This window comes from Larus michahellis, chromosome 5, assembly GCF_964199755.1.
Source record: "Larus michahellis chromosome 5, bLarMic1.1, whole genome shotgun sequence".
NCBI lineage: Eukaryota > Metazoa > Chordata > Aves > Charadriiformes > Laridae > Larus > Larus michahellis.
Genome location: NC_133900.1, coordinates 14248116 through 14261619, shown reverse-complemented (window position 1 = coordinate 14261619; position 13504 = coordinate 14248116). Strand labels below are relative to the sequence as shown.

The 13504-nt window shown below is 39.8% G+C and overlaps 1 protein-coding gene across 3 annotated transcripts in view; it reads right to left on the bottom strand.

Annotated features, from left to right (window-relative positions):
• The window catches only part of SLC10A7 (solute carrier family 10 member 7), a 151209-nt gene that overhangs the window by 11750 nt on the left and 125955 nt on the right, over positions 1-13504 (bottom strand). For 2 of the 3 annotated variants that reach the window (XM_074588848.1, XM_074588850.1), the window contains 2 exons: positions 12778-12829; positions 11188-11261 (listed from right to left, as the gene is read on the bottom strand). In XM_074588848.1, the coding sequence (XP_074444949.1) occupies positions 11188-11261; positions 12778-12829 (126 nt within the window). Of the gene's footprint in view, positions 1-10158; positions 10278-11187; positions 11262-12777; positions 12830-13504 lie in introns of those variants that run through there. The other variant, XM_074588849.1, reaches the window with a different exon arrangement.

Genomic DNA, 13504 nt, shown 5'->3' with positions numbered 1-13504 from the left:
TTATGGCTAGATGCTCTACTTACATACTTTACCGTATAGGTTTTTCCCCTTCACTGTCTTCATAACAAACAATTTATTCTAAAACTTTATTGCTTACACACTGCTGCATTTCTTCTTAGGAAAAGAGGTTTGGCGAAAAACTAAGAGGTCATCACAAGGGCTATGGAAACACTAGGCGTTCAGGAATCAGAACAACGCTCACAAAGAGGCAGTGGAAATACTCTGAAGAAAAGCCTTGGCCTCTGGATTTTCAGTTCTCCCTTCTACTCATCTATACATTTCAGAACTCTCAATTGCCATAATCTTCAAGTGCAATTACAAAAATGAATCAAGCATATGATGGCAGCTTCTATGACACTCTCCACACTACTCTCTTTCTGAAGGATCCTCTCAGGGGTTGATGTGAAAGGAACATTAGTAGGCCAAAAAGCTATTTCTTTTTTTCAACTGAGAAAAGGCCTGTAAAGGGGGGCATATATTGCATTAAACCCCTCCTAAGCTGCCAGAGCAGTGGGTTTCTGAGCTTACCCCTGCAAAGACAGTGCCAAATGAGCATCTGAAATTTTACCGCCAAGTTTCAGAATAGTATTGCATGTGGCCCAGTGACTGCATGGTGGGGAAGGGTGGTGAGATCCAGGCAAAATCCAGTTTAGAGGATTAGAAAAAGGTTGTTCATGCAGATAGCTACCAGAATGGCAAGATGCTGCTAATCTCTTGTTTGAGAACTTTCTTAAGGGTTCCCTGTCTCTTCCCAGGCAAGTCACATTGCTACGGTTAGTTCTGAGGAGACTGAAGTTTATACACTGCCTATCCTCAGTGAAGGCTAGCCAGGGATAGAAGATGTTTCTTGCCCTTGTTCAGACTCTGTTACGACATACGGAGATCATGATAGGAGAAGATGCTTTTGACAAATAACTGGTTAAGGATTCTTTTTGCTATACCCATGCCCTCTCCAGAGCATGCACCGAACTCAAGTTAAATGCTCTTCCCTCAGGACCAGTTTCTTTCCAGTATGGGATTATGAAAGATACTTGACAACCCATAACAATACAAATATTCTCTTGCTCCTGAATATTCCCATTTCATCTGAAGAAAGCACCTTCCAATGTAATATGAAATCACTTTACATAGGAGAGACAACAGCTTACTTGCAGCTGAGCCCAAAACCATGGAAATCTGACTTTTGGCAGTAGGTATAAGAGAGATCATCCATCAGCACAACCACAACTACCTCCAGGTGATAAGACACTCAGTTTCTGATTGGGAAGGATCTGCAATGTTTGGAGCCATTGAGACTACGTTCCCCTTGCTTTTTTGTATGAAGACTTGTGCTTATAATATTTTCAGGGAAAGAAGACAATTTTTTCAGTATGTTTTCGTATTTCAGGTCAGCGATAACCGTAATGGAAAGCAAAACACTGGCTCACAAAGTGGTAAAAACAAACATCTGAAGGGGAGGTTTTTACAAGGGACTGGTGAGACGTTAAGGAAGTCTGGAAAAGCTGCAGGGGAAAACTGCAAAATGAAGGGCTATCCTAGTTCAGCTTGGAGGTCTGCGTGGACCCTAATCTTCGAAAACATTTTCACCTTTGTCCCCCACCTTGGGAAAGAACAATGATTTACCAGAATATTCAACATTACATTAAATGACTTACTTCTTTTGGAAGACTAGAATTCTTGTGAAGACTCTGTACTGAATCAGAGCCATGTGGTCACATATTGGCCATATAGCTATGCTAGGATGGAAGAATTTCACAGAGACCCATGCTATGTTGTAAGAGACTGGACTGGTCTAATATTTAAGTAAAGAAGGAGAGGGAGGAAGAGAAAGGAATGGGAAATAAGACATTTATTTTGCCATAACTCTAACAAGAATAAAAAAAGAAGAAAACCTAATATGCTTTGAATGCTTTTACTAATTCTTGTTCTTCAGGTAACTGGCTCACTACACTCATCACAGAAATCAGAAATTTAAGTGCAATGTAAGTACAGTTAACAGGAAACAGCACATCTTGATACTATCAAAGTTTTAAGTAAATAAAAATGTAAAAACTGGGACAAAGAGAAAGAAAGTACAGTTTTTCTATTTCTGGGTTTTCAATGGGTGCATTCAGATTGGAAGTGATGTTCAATGAACAACACAGGCAACCTTACCAGCTGCTAACAATGAAACATTTAACACCAACAACTGAAGACTAGTGCCTTAGACTCCAAAACACCTCCACCTGTCTGACAACATAGTAGCAGTAATTAGTTAACAGGGAATTCAAGAATGAATCGAACCACCATAAGTCATATTTTAAATGTGACTTATCCTTAATTTGGCACCACAATGTGGGCATAGCAATGTTGTAAGCTGATCCTCCCACTTCAGTACTTTTTTTATTGCTTGGATATCAGTTGACTCTCCATACACGTAACATACTCAAGGCACAGGGTAAGTTCTTCCTTGTAATTCACTAGCAATATTTAAGCTGTGAAGTTTAAACGAATGGAATTTAAACACTTCCTTCCCTTCTCTATAATTCTTGTAGCCAATGCTTTTTGAAGATTTAATAGGTTAGACCTACTAATGAAAGGAATTCTGGACAAAGAGATTGACATACGTCCTAAAAACATGAAGCTAAGGTTTGATTAATTTGATTATTTCCTTGAACATTACTGCCATTTCCACACATAGCTAAGGCTAAGGTTTCTCAGCATTAAAGTTTTGATTATGTGGATTTTATTTGCACATATTATTAAAAAAGCCATTCTGAACATGTTTTATAGTTATATATAGTTTTTAGTTTTATATTTGTAAACACAAGGAGGAAAGGATTATGCTCCAAACTATTTTATACTAGCTTTTAATTAGATTTTTTAAAAGCCTTTTTTCTCCTGAAACATTGCTGCAAAGGAAAACATAATACACAAATTCATTATAAATAGTAAAACAAGAAAATACTTCTTTTCATAAATAATAAAAAAAAATTGTTAGCAATACTAGCATAATTTTTCCTTTAATTCTCTCTGCATCTGATTTCTGTGGCCAAGAAAAGAAGATGCGAGGCTAGAAAAGTTTTAATGCTCCAGTCGTTTAGGAAAGCATTTGGAGAAAACGGCTCACTACCCAGAAATACTGAGGGATACTATTTCCTATTTTAAAACTCTATGGACTCGGGTTATGTGCTTGCAGTGGTCACTGCAGCTTTTAGAGGACGAGCCCTCTTCCAGATTCCCAAAACTATCCTGTAATAGGAGATTTCTAAATTTTGCTGCTGCTGTTGATTTTTCACATCTTTGCACCCATCGTTTTAGAAGTGTCTGGAGTCAGCAGCTCAGGCTGGCTGCCAGAAGGTGCACTGAGAGCAGCAAATGTAGACGCAACTCTCTCAAGGAGACTCAACATCATCTTCAATACCCGCCAGCTTTAGTATGGGTGACACTTGTAGCCTCTGCCAGCTTGAGGAAAAAAAAATAAATCTTGAGTCATGTCCAAATGTGGATCTTCCCAAGGGTAACCTGTCAGCTGTCTGCTGAATACAATGTAGTTTCTTAAAGCAGATAAATTAACTTTAACTGTTTTTCGGGGGGAGGGAGGGCTCTTGTGTCATTATCATTTTACAGATGGATATGTGTGTTTATTTTTTTTTTTATATTATAAAGAGGCATGAGCTTGCTGTCATTAAAAACGGGCAATCTGGTTTTCAGTGTCTGATCCAATTACGTGTACATCTGGGAAGACACACAACCAAATAAATAATTGGAGAGGTGCAACTCTGAAATGACAATTGTTATTCATCGATCTCTTTCTGCAAGTCGAGATTGAGAGATGTAAACTTCAAGTGAATGAGATCTCCTGGGTGAGATTCTTCAGTTCAAACACAGTAAACAACTGTTGTCCTCTGATGCACATTTTAGTACTGCTGGAGGCAAACTTTCTAAATATTAATAAAAAACCTACTACTGGCGGAGTATACAGATGAAAAGGAGGCCCTGGGAGCTAGTACAGAATTTCTTGCCACATTCTAAGTCTAATCAAAGAAGCATACGTTTCAGGTCAGAAAGGAAAAGGAGATTCCCTAATATGCTCTAGTATTTCCCCTTCTGGAATCACAGAGAGGTCAAAATTGAGTAAACTGCCATAGATTAGACATTAGGTATATTGTGAATCTTGTGATTGCAAAAACAAGGGAGAATTAGGCACTCTCTGTCCAAAAGCCACTATAACTCAGTGGACTACACCATTTCCTACTTTCAGACTGGCCTGCCAGCACATTTCCTTCCTGAAAGTGTACCTCCTTTCTTGATGATACACACATCTTGATGATGTGTACCATCAAAGGGATGCTCCGGTCGGAAGAAGACAAACAGGGAGTGCTTGTCCAGCCACATATATGAGTAGCAAGGGAATATAAGAGAGATGCTCTGGCACAGACTATCCCCGTGACCACAGCCTACTCAAAACTGTCAGTCTGACTTCTGTGGAGATAGCCGCTCCAAGTGAGTGGTGGCCTTAGTGTTATAGAAATGCTTACGCATGCAAAATGGCATCTCACCTCGAGTGGATTTCTCTGTGCAAGCAGGAGACATTCATACTATTCCCAATAACAGACATCTTTATTTTATATTTGGTTTTGCTAATATTCTGATATAGCAGCTCTAGTGAAAATAGCAGCATTTCCCAGGCATTCTTCGGGGTCTACTGAGAAAGGCGACATGCCAATTACATGGTAATAACCTGACTGATAATACTCTTTGGTAAGAACCAAACATTGGTTCTAGAAGATTGACGACCTAGGAAAGGCGATCCACCTGCCCTCAAGCTGGGCTACAAAAAAAGATGCTAACATGAGAGAAGTGTAGTAGATTCAGGTGCTTCTCTTCTCCCCGCTATCATCTCATGTAACACGAATCCCTTGGTTCTTATTTTCCAGAGACAGAGAGAGGACAAAGAGAAGGGAAATCACAGAGCAGAGGAAAAAGCCCAACCAAATACTTGCTGCTCTTTCCAAGCAAATGCTGGGTGAGGACTGAAGAGATGAGAAAAACTTTTCATTTTGGCCCAAAGAATCACAGTGTCAAAATTCATTAAAGGTTCTAGCAGGCACTAAGCCCCCTGGGATCTCAGAAGGAGGAATGGGAGAGCGTTTCTAACTCTCTGTCAGTAGTGAGGGGTACATATTGGCCCAGACACAGCCTCCACAAGACACTCATTGTTTCAAGCATATTCCTCTCACTAGCTTCCCTTGTGCCCTAAGGGTCAGCACCCAGCAATTCTAGGTAGAGGAGTGGCCAGATCATTTTCACTTACATCGCTCTATTGGACACCTGGGGAAGAAATGGGACTAGAAGTCTGTAACAGGTAAAAAAATAGGCAAATTCAAGCACTAACAACTCCAAGAAGTATGACACAATGCCAGCAGTAATGTCTCCTTTTGAACACTCATAGGAAAATTTTGAAAGTAAGAGACAGTATCAAAAGTCTTATTCTTGAAAACTTTCAGAGAGCAATTAATCAGAATTATTTTCTAGATCTTTATGTAAAATTCAGAGAAATTATTCACACATTTTTAGCTAGTCACAGTTAGTACCTTGATGAATAATCGCCTCAGAGTACAATTCTCTGCCAGGAGCAGAGAAAAACCACTGCATTTCAAAAATACCACAGGCTATAGCCTCAGTACTCACTTAGGGCAACACACCTGATTTTACCATCTTACTTTCTATTACAGAATTATTAAGAGATGCCTCCTTTTTAAAATCAAAATGATCTACCTTTTATCTCAACACAAGTTCGAACATTGTGGTATTTTTCTAGCTAAAGGAGAAAGGTGATTATCACCACACAATAAGAAGAGTCTGCACTTGATTAGTACAGCATTTCACACTGGGCATATGAAAAATCAGATGAAGCAAAAAGCCAGCTAATATTAAACAGCAGTGGTTTAGGGTGTGCAAATATATTATTTGTCTCTGAAAAATCTTGTAAGGAGATATCTGTAGAAAACATGAGCAACCTATAGATAGCTGTGAGCAGATTGGAGCTATATGAGAGCACGATGCACGCTGTCACACGGTGCAGCTGGGGAACCTGGGGGAAGGCACAGGCTGATTAATCCATAGCCTAGATGATCCGCTCACAGACAATTGAGTTGTCTGTGAATCTACTTGTGCATTACAGCAGGCTTTTACGAATTGTTCAAGTACAGACTATCAGTTCCGTACTCGTGCAGTAAGAAGCTGAGTATTTAAAAAATAAATTTGAATGAAATTAAACCAAAAGAACGTTAGCATGCTGGCGTTTATATGCAAAATGAACTCTATTTCCCAAAAATATTTTGTAGCCTAGATACTTTGATTACATTACTTTAATAATTCCATGGTGAAAGAACCGCTGCACTGATAAATCCAACTAAGGAGAAATGCACTCTGTATCACAAACAATACCCTGATTTTATTATAAGGTGGCGTTATTTTTGTCGCTTTGTTTTGTTACCAATCTGCTGTTCATCATACCTACAGTGCCAACATTTGCACTTGTGATAGCCAAAATAGATCGCAGTACTCCATTTTTTGCTGACAAATTAATTTTACATAGTAAATACAAAGAAATAAAGTGAAAAGTATGTTTTGAAAATCCTGCATTTTACTTTTGGAATTATAACTTATAGCTAGCGAGTCACACTCTGCAAAAATAAAATAATGCTCCATACTTGGCTGCAACTTTTGTGTAAGTGCAAGCAACAACTGCAGTATTTTTTTAGATGAGCCACACTGATAGCTTTGCACTTCCTTGAGGCCTCTTCTCTTCTCACTGAATGAACTCCAGGGAATGGCATCATGTCGGGCTTTCCAGATGGATTATGTGAAGCCATAGCTCAATGTCATTTTCAATAGCAAGGCTCATAATTAAAGGTCAAATAGTCACTTCATCTGCAATCAATCAATAGAAGAAGTACTAATACTAAGTACTAATCAATCAATGGCAAATGCACTAATAAAAGCCATGCATCAAATGTCCGCATATGTGTGTGCTCACATGTACTGTGCATATATGTGAGCACGGAGAAGGAGAGAAAGAGAACAAAGTGTGGGTGAATACGCCAGAGGGTATCGTGAATACTATATTTATCTTTGCTCCTTTTAAGTTTACATCCTGTTCCACTCATTAAGTGGAATACAAATAAACATTAGCTTTTCTGCATATGTGATGCTCTGTGTTAAAAAAACCTGCCAAAGCACCCACTCTATGCAGAAATACCGTCTCGCGTTCCTAACTAAGAAACACAAAGGCACCTACCCTGTGTAATTTGTCCTTACACAAACATGCCCTGCACTCTGATCTTTGAGACAAAAAGTGTGTCAACTGTTCTGTCTACAAAATAAAACCCAGCATATGGGAACAGCACTCATCTCCGTGCAGAGCAAGCACTTATTCATGGATTCAACAGTGGAAGTGGCAGTTGGCCTCATGAGCATGCACTGCATGGGAATTAGTTGGTTTCATAATATGGTGTGGGAGAAAGTGACTTATAAAAGTCTTCTCATGCCTCCGCTATTACCACTTCTAAAGCTTTAAAGCTGTCAGCTCTTCTCCCACTTTAGTCGGTGCCATTCTAAGCTCCCCAGGGAATGGGCCAGACGTACCTATTTGGAGTTTCACCTGCCAAGCTGAGAGAAATCAGTTTCAAAGCGAAAGAACAAGTGTTGGGAGGTCATTTACACACTACCACTGGAATCCTGAAGACAAACAAAGCAGAGCTTGAAACCAGACCCTGAGCTGTGTTTGTGCTTTCAGGCATTGTAATGACGAAAGGAGAGGGAAAAACTCTCTCCGTTGCAAGAGAACAGAAGGTTTCTCATTGTATGGTTTATGGTAAACACCTCTGGACAAGCAGAAACGTGACAGAACAACAAAAGAGTAAGGGCCAAAATGCCTATGTCTGTTTTTGTTCCTGCTGAGATCAGGGTGGACAAGACTGTGCTGTGTAGATAGATTTAACTGTCATTCAGAAATGGCTGATCCTTAAAAACAAATTAGATCTACTCTGCTTTTACCTTCAGTGAAGGAATAGATGCTAGCTGCTCTGGTTAACATTCCTCTTCACATCATCAGCTTAGGGGCATGCCTCGTCGCATGACAGCTTTCTAAAACCCGATCCTCCCTGTTTACATAGAAATGTGCGTTTATGCAGCTCTGTCTTATCTGGACCCGGTACTAATACTGGAGAGAATAAAATACCAGTGGTCTCAAAACCAGCCAGCTTGAAACTGATACAGAGCAGCCATGTCTACGTAGTGCACACGCTGTGTAGGGGTGCACAGAAGAGCAGGGGGACCCTCAGGCTTCCTAAAGATGGGCTCCCAGGGACTACCAAAAAGAGCGTTTCCCCATTGGTAAACGGCACTCAATTCAGGTCACTCTGCTGCTGGCCCCACGCAAGACAAGCCTGGGAGCCTCAAAGAAACCTTGACAAAGCTGAGCCCCAGAGATGGAATACAGCAAGGGAAGCACAGGTCCCAACCACCCAGCGATCTCAACGCAGGCCCTGGGCAGTATGGAAAGGTAGTGCAAAGGTGCACAGCCTAAGAATGAATTAAATCTTGTGACTAGCCTCCTAGGAGGAAAACTTGCTTTCCATGAGACACCAGCTCTCCAAGGATGAAGGTAAAGCAGTCCGTCCTGAAGCTGACAAACAGAACAGTCTGTAGCTGAGAAACAGTCCCACAATACTTCATTGCACCATCTGCCTGTGTCATTTCAACTTGCACACTTATCCGTGAGACATGGGTATTAGCAGAGTAAAAGTATGTATGGTTGGGAGAAGCTGTAGGAGTCCTTGAAGTCAAGGTGGCCAAAGTATTTTTGCTGGTGTTCTGCGGCAAAGAAAGCTGCAAAATACAAAGCCTGACTCATCAGGCTGTGCTAATGAGAGCAGTAACCTGGAATTGGGAAAGTGTGAGCCAAAAAAATCCATCAAGCTAGGAACCTCAAACTACGTTCTTCTAAAGGAGAAAATAAAATATTAAAAGAAGAGCGCACCAGCAGAAGAAAAGTGAACCAACTCAGCTGTGTGCACAGGGTGCAGGTCAAGACAGGCTGCATGAGGATGTTTGGTACAGCGAGTAAAAGAAATGAAGAGTCTTCATCTTTTTCTGGGTGACAGCAAGCCCCTCTAGGACTTAAATATTAAAAAAAGGCTTTGTGCTTATTTTCTTAGGGTCATGGCAAGCTGCAGAAGTATTCAACAGAGCATATATAAAACTATTTTCACTGTGGAGGGAAGGGGAAACTTACACATTTGTGCTGTTAAATACAACCAGCTTCTCTTCTGTAGTATCACAGTTGTGTCCTAACTTTATACGCATCTCCAAATAGCAAGTACAGTAGTGTGTTACACATGGAGTTACTTTCTATAAATACAAGTGTAACTGTCCTCCTGAACTGTCCTCATTCATTAGTTGAAGCTTCAGTTTCATAGAACATTTGGCTGAAAAAGACCTAACGTCATTTAATCTATGTTCTGCTCCAAGGCAGGATCAACTCTAGCTATCTAATTCCTGTCTGAGGCTCCCCTACAATGATAGGAGATTCAAGACATCAATAGGCAACATATTCCAAAGCTAAACTGTTTTACATTAGACAGGTTTCCCTGATTGTTAGCTCAAGTCACCATTATAGTAACAAAGTTCTTCCCTTTTCAAAGTCCACAGTGAAAGAGTTTGTTTTTTTTTTCTTTTTTGCATCAACCTTTTATGCATTTGTAGATCACTACTGTATTTGAGCTATCTTCTCTCAACAATCCCAATTGTTTCAGCCTTCCTGTGGGGTCACATTTTTGAGATCTGTGATCATTCATGGCACTCTCCTCTGATCTCTTTCCAATTGGTCCACATCATTTTTGAATTATGGAGCCCAAAACATCATGCAAATGTCAAAAGCCGTAATGCTCTCAAGCCATACAACTTTTGCTACTTCTCTGCAACCCACAGGACCTTGTGTGAAAGGAAATTAGGTTAGTTTGGTATGATACGCATTCGACAAATCTACGGGGCTGTAACTCATTTCCTTGTTTCTTCCTACACTGTTAAAATAATTTATTTCATTATTTGTTTCAGCAGTTTTCTACAAAATGAAGTTAAACTCACTGATCTATAATTCCTCGTCCCCTCCTCGTTTCCATTGTGAAAAAGAGGCCTTATGTTTGCCTTTTTCTTGTCTTCCAGGATCTCCTTCACTTCCCACAGACTTTTCAAGGGCACTTGCTAACAGTTCTGCAGCACAGGCCTGGCTGAAGCAAAGAACCCTGAGATGAGTTTCGCTACATCAAACTCACTTGGAAAACATCTCACCTAAGTCCCAACTTGTTCTTCCCTTGTTTCAGGCTCTTACCTTTAAGTAATTGACACTAGCTGTGTTTCTCTTTGACAGATACAGTCTTGAAAAGGCATATAATTCAGTCGCATATGCTTTATCAAATGTATGCTTTCGTATTTTGGAAAAACAGTAAGAAAATATTCAAGTGCTAGTCGTTTCACTGACTGAATATAAAGGATCAAGCAGTAGCAAGTGGCTGTACGCATAACTGATTTAGCAGTATTTTGTGAATTTCCATGAGAACATCTTATTATTACTAAGGGGTCATAAGTGACAAATACCTCAGTGATGTTTTGATAAATGAATTCTAATAAATAAAACTATCCAAATTATCTGCAGACTTAAAATGAACACATACATTTTGCTCATCTTAAGCAAAAGGCAGCACTGGCTATTTGCAATTTTTGAATACACCTTATGCTTTGATTTTCATGTGTACATCCCAGCTTTTAGGTGTAAAATTTTATTGTGAGAGTGGGTAGATATACTTTACAATCTCTTCAATAACAAATCTGAAATTTTATCAATATTAGATTAGGCAACAGAACAGAATAAGAACAGAAAGAAAAATCCAGTTTTCCATAAATAAGATGGTCTTACTGTATAACCACTACAAATCTCAGCTGAGAAGACTATGTTGTCTGCCCTGTAATAAGCATTTATTTTATCTGTGCAAGAATATTATCCTACTATTAGTATCATACTCGTCACACTAAAACCAAAACCATTTTAAGCAGAAAATCCAGCAACCAACATTTTTTTTTCAGCACAGCAAGGTATGAATGTTACTGTTGTTTTGCTCAAAAGCTTATCTCCCAACTTACCCAGGGTGAGGGATTTGTGTGTGGAACAGAAAACGATAGCCACTGTGTCTGCTGGTGTGAAACTAGAGTTATTCCTAGAAAAGAAAGAGTTTTAATAACCTCTGATAGCAAAAACCTTCTTAAAACATCATCGATCAAATATATTACTTTGAGGATCCATATGCACGTTCACTTCGCTTTGATCAGGTCTAGTGACAGAAATAAGTCTACCCACAAATGAACAGTAGTGTTTGATTTTTTTTAAAAAGCAGAATTGTTTCTCAGTTGTGGCAAACTCTCTAATGAATATGCTCCCATGTGAAGGAGAGGAATTCTGAACACATGGTATGTAGGACACAACTTTATTCCAGACAAGGTTATTTTTGCAAACATGCCCTATCACAGCAGTGGCCAGCTTGCCTCTGTAAAAAAAGGGAATGACCTACGATTTCTTTTCCTAGTGTGTAATGTTAACAAAATGCTCAATTTAGATAGTATATTGAGTCTACACTATGAGCACTCCTTAGAATATGTAGTTACCTTCCACTTCAGAGAAAAACTGCACCTAAGGCTTTACACACTGGGAGTAAGGCCAGGAAGGATGGAAAAATGGCATACAGAGCAAGATACATAACTGGCCAAATTGAGCACCGTTTGGTCCAAATTAGGAATCATTTTATGAGATTCTAAATATTTACCTTACTGTCTGAGTTGCATTTTAGATTTTACAGTTGGGACATATTTTTCCCCCAGGTTAGGTCTAGCAGTTCAAGTTATTTAAAAATGCCTTCTAAGGTCAGGGTATACGATCTTGTCGCAGAGAAATTTTCTCGTGGCACTAAAAGAGCATAAGTAGCTCTAAGACACTGCACCCTTCTTTGTGATTCTCCCTTACGGATATTGTGTAATTTATATAAAGCATATGTCTGGAGTCTGCTGTACTGTGGCACTTCCCATTCAGCAGAGTGCTGCTAAGAAAAATACTCCAGTAAGCCTAAGTGAGAGGACAACGGTGGCTACTCTGACCAGCTCAGGTGATCCACTAAGCCAACGCCTAACACTGTTCTCATGGTACTATTTTTTGAGAAGCGAAGGTACAACTGTTCTTCCTGGTTGATATTTTAAAAGAAAAAAATAGCTCTACCAAACATTAGTTCAGGACAACTGTCTTTTAAGAATCACCATATAAATGTAACAAATTTGACATATACAGAGAAGAGTGAATTGCCAGCCCAGCAAATGTATCTTGAGATGTAAAAAGTCAAACTGAGTTCTCTCTCTCATATGTCATCAGCATGTCTGCAGGGCAAATTATACCTTCAGTGACATCTGTGCAAATCCATTTTTTTCAGTGGATGAGGTATAGCAGTGATTGATTGGGATTTAACAACTCTGTAATTAACACACAAGAAAGGACAGAATTCAGGTCCTGCTCTTTTAGCCTACGAAACTCTAACAGAGAAAATGCAGTAAGGACAATATGAAATACCAAAATGAGGTCACCCCTATTCAGAAACCTGCCCTTACACATTTGCGTAATTTGTATCACCCAAATTAAAGATAACACACACAAAAAATATTCAAAGGTTCTGATTCAGCACGTTCAGTTACCTTGTAGAGAAGAGGAAAGTCAAAAACATGAAGCTCATCTGAACAGAAAATACTGAAAGAGAAAAAAGTTAAAATTAGACTTAGCTCTCAGAAGTAAAGACCACTTAAATCTCTGCAATTGCTGTGTACATGCCTTTTGCCCCCATACAACAGGTCAGAAGTTAGGCTGGACCAAGTCTATCCAGAGAAATCCAGTGACAGGCAGCCATTAAAGACTGCTGAATCAAGTATTTCTTGACACGATGAATGGCAGGAACGTTCACTACCGCACGCTGTGCATCTGTTTGCACTAGTTTTGCTTATTGGGTTGATGACACAAAATCTTTCAGACATGCTTTGCTTGCCAAGTATTTAAATTTAGCCCTTTTCTATTTAACAGGAGAAAGTACAATGTGTAAGCATGATGACAGTAAATATTCTCACACACTGGGTATATTGCTCTCCTGATGAATGATCACTATTAAAAGAAGACCATCACAGACATTTTAGTTCCCTCTGAGACAAAGGCTAATTCCTGAACTGGGCAGCGTACACCAGACAAAGCAGCTTTCGCTCAAGCTCAGTCAGCCTTGTAAGCGCGGAGGGTTTTTGAGCATCCTGAGGGGAGCTCTCCTCTCCGCCAGCTCTCCTGAACCCGCAGGGGCTGTGGGATGCACGGAGCCCACCCTTGCTCTGCAGAGATATGGGGAGAAGCAGGCGGCTTCCCCGCTGTGCTGCGAGTAGCTGC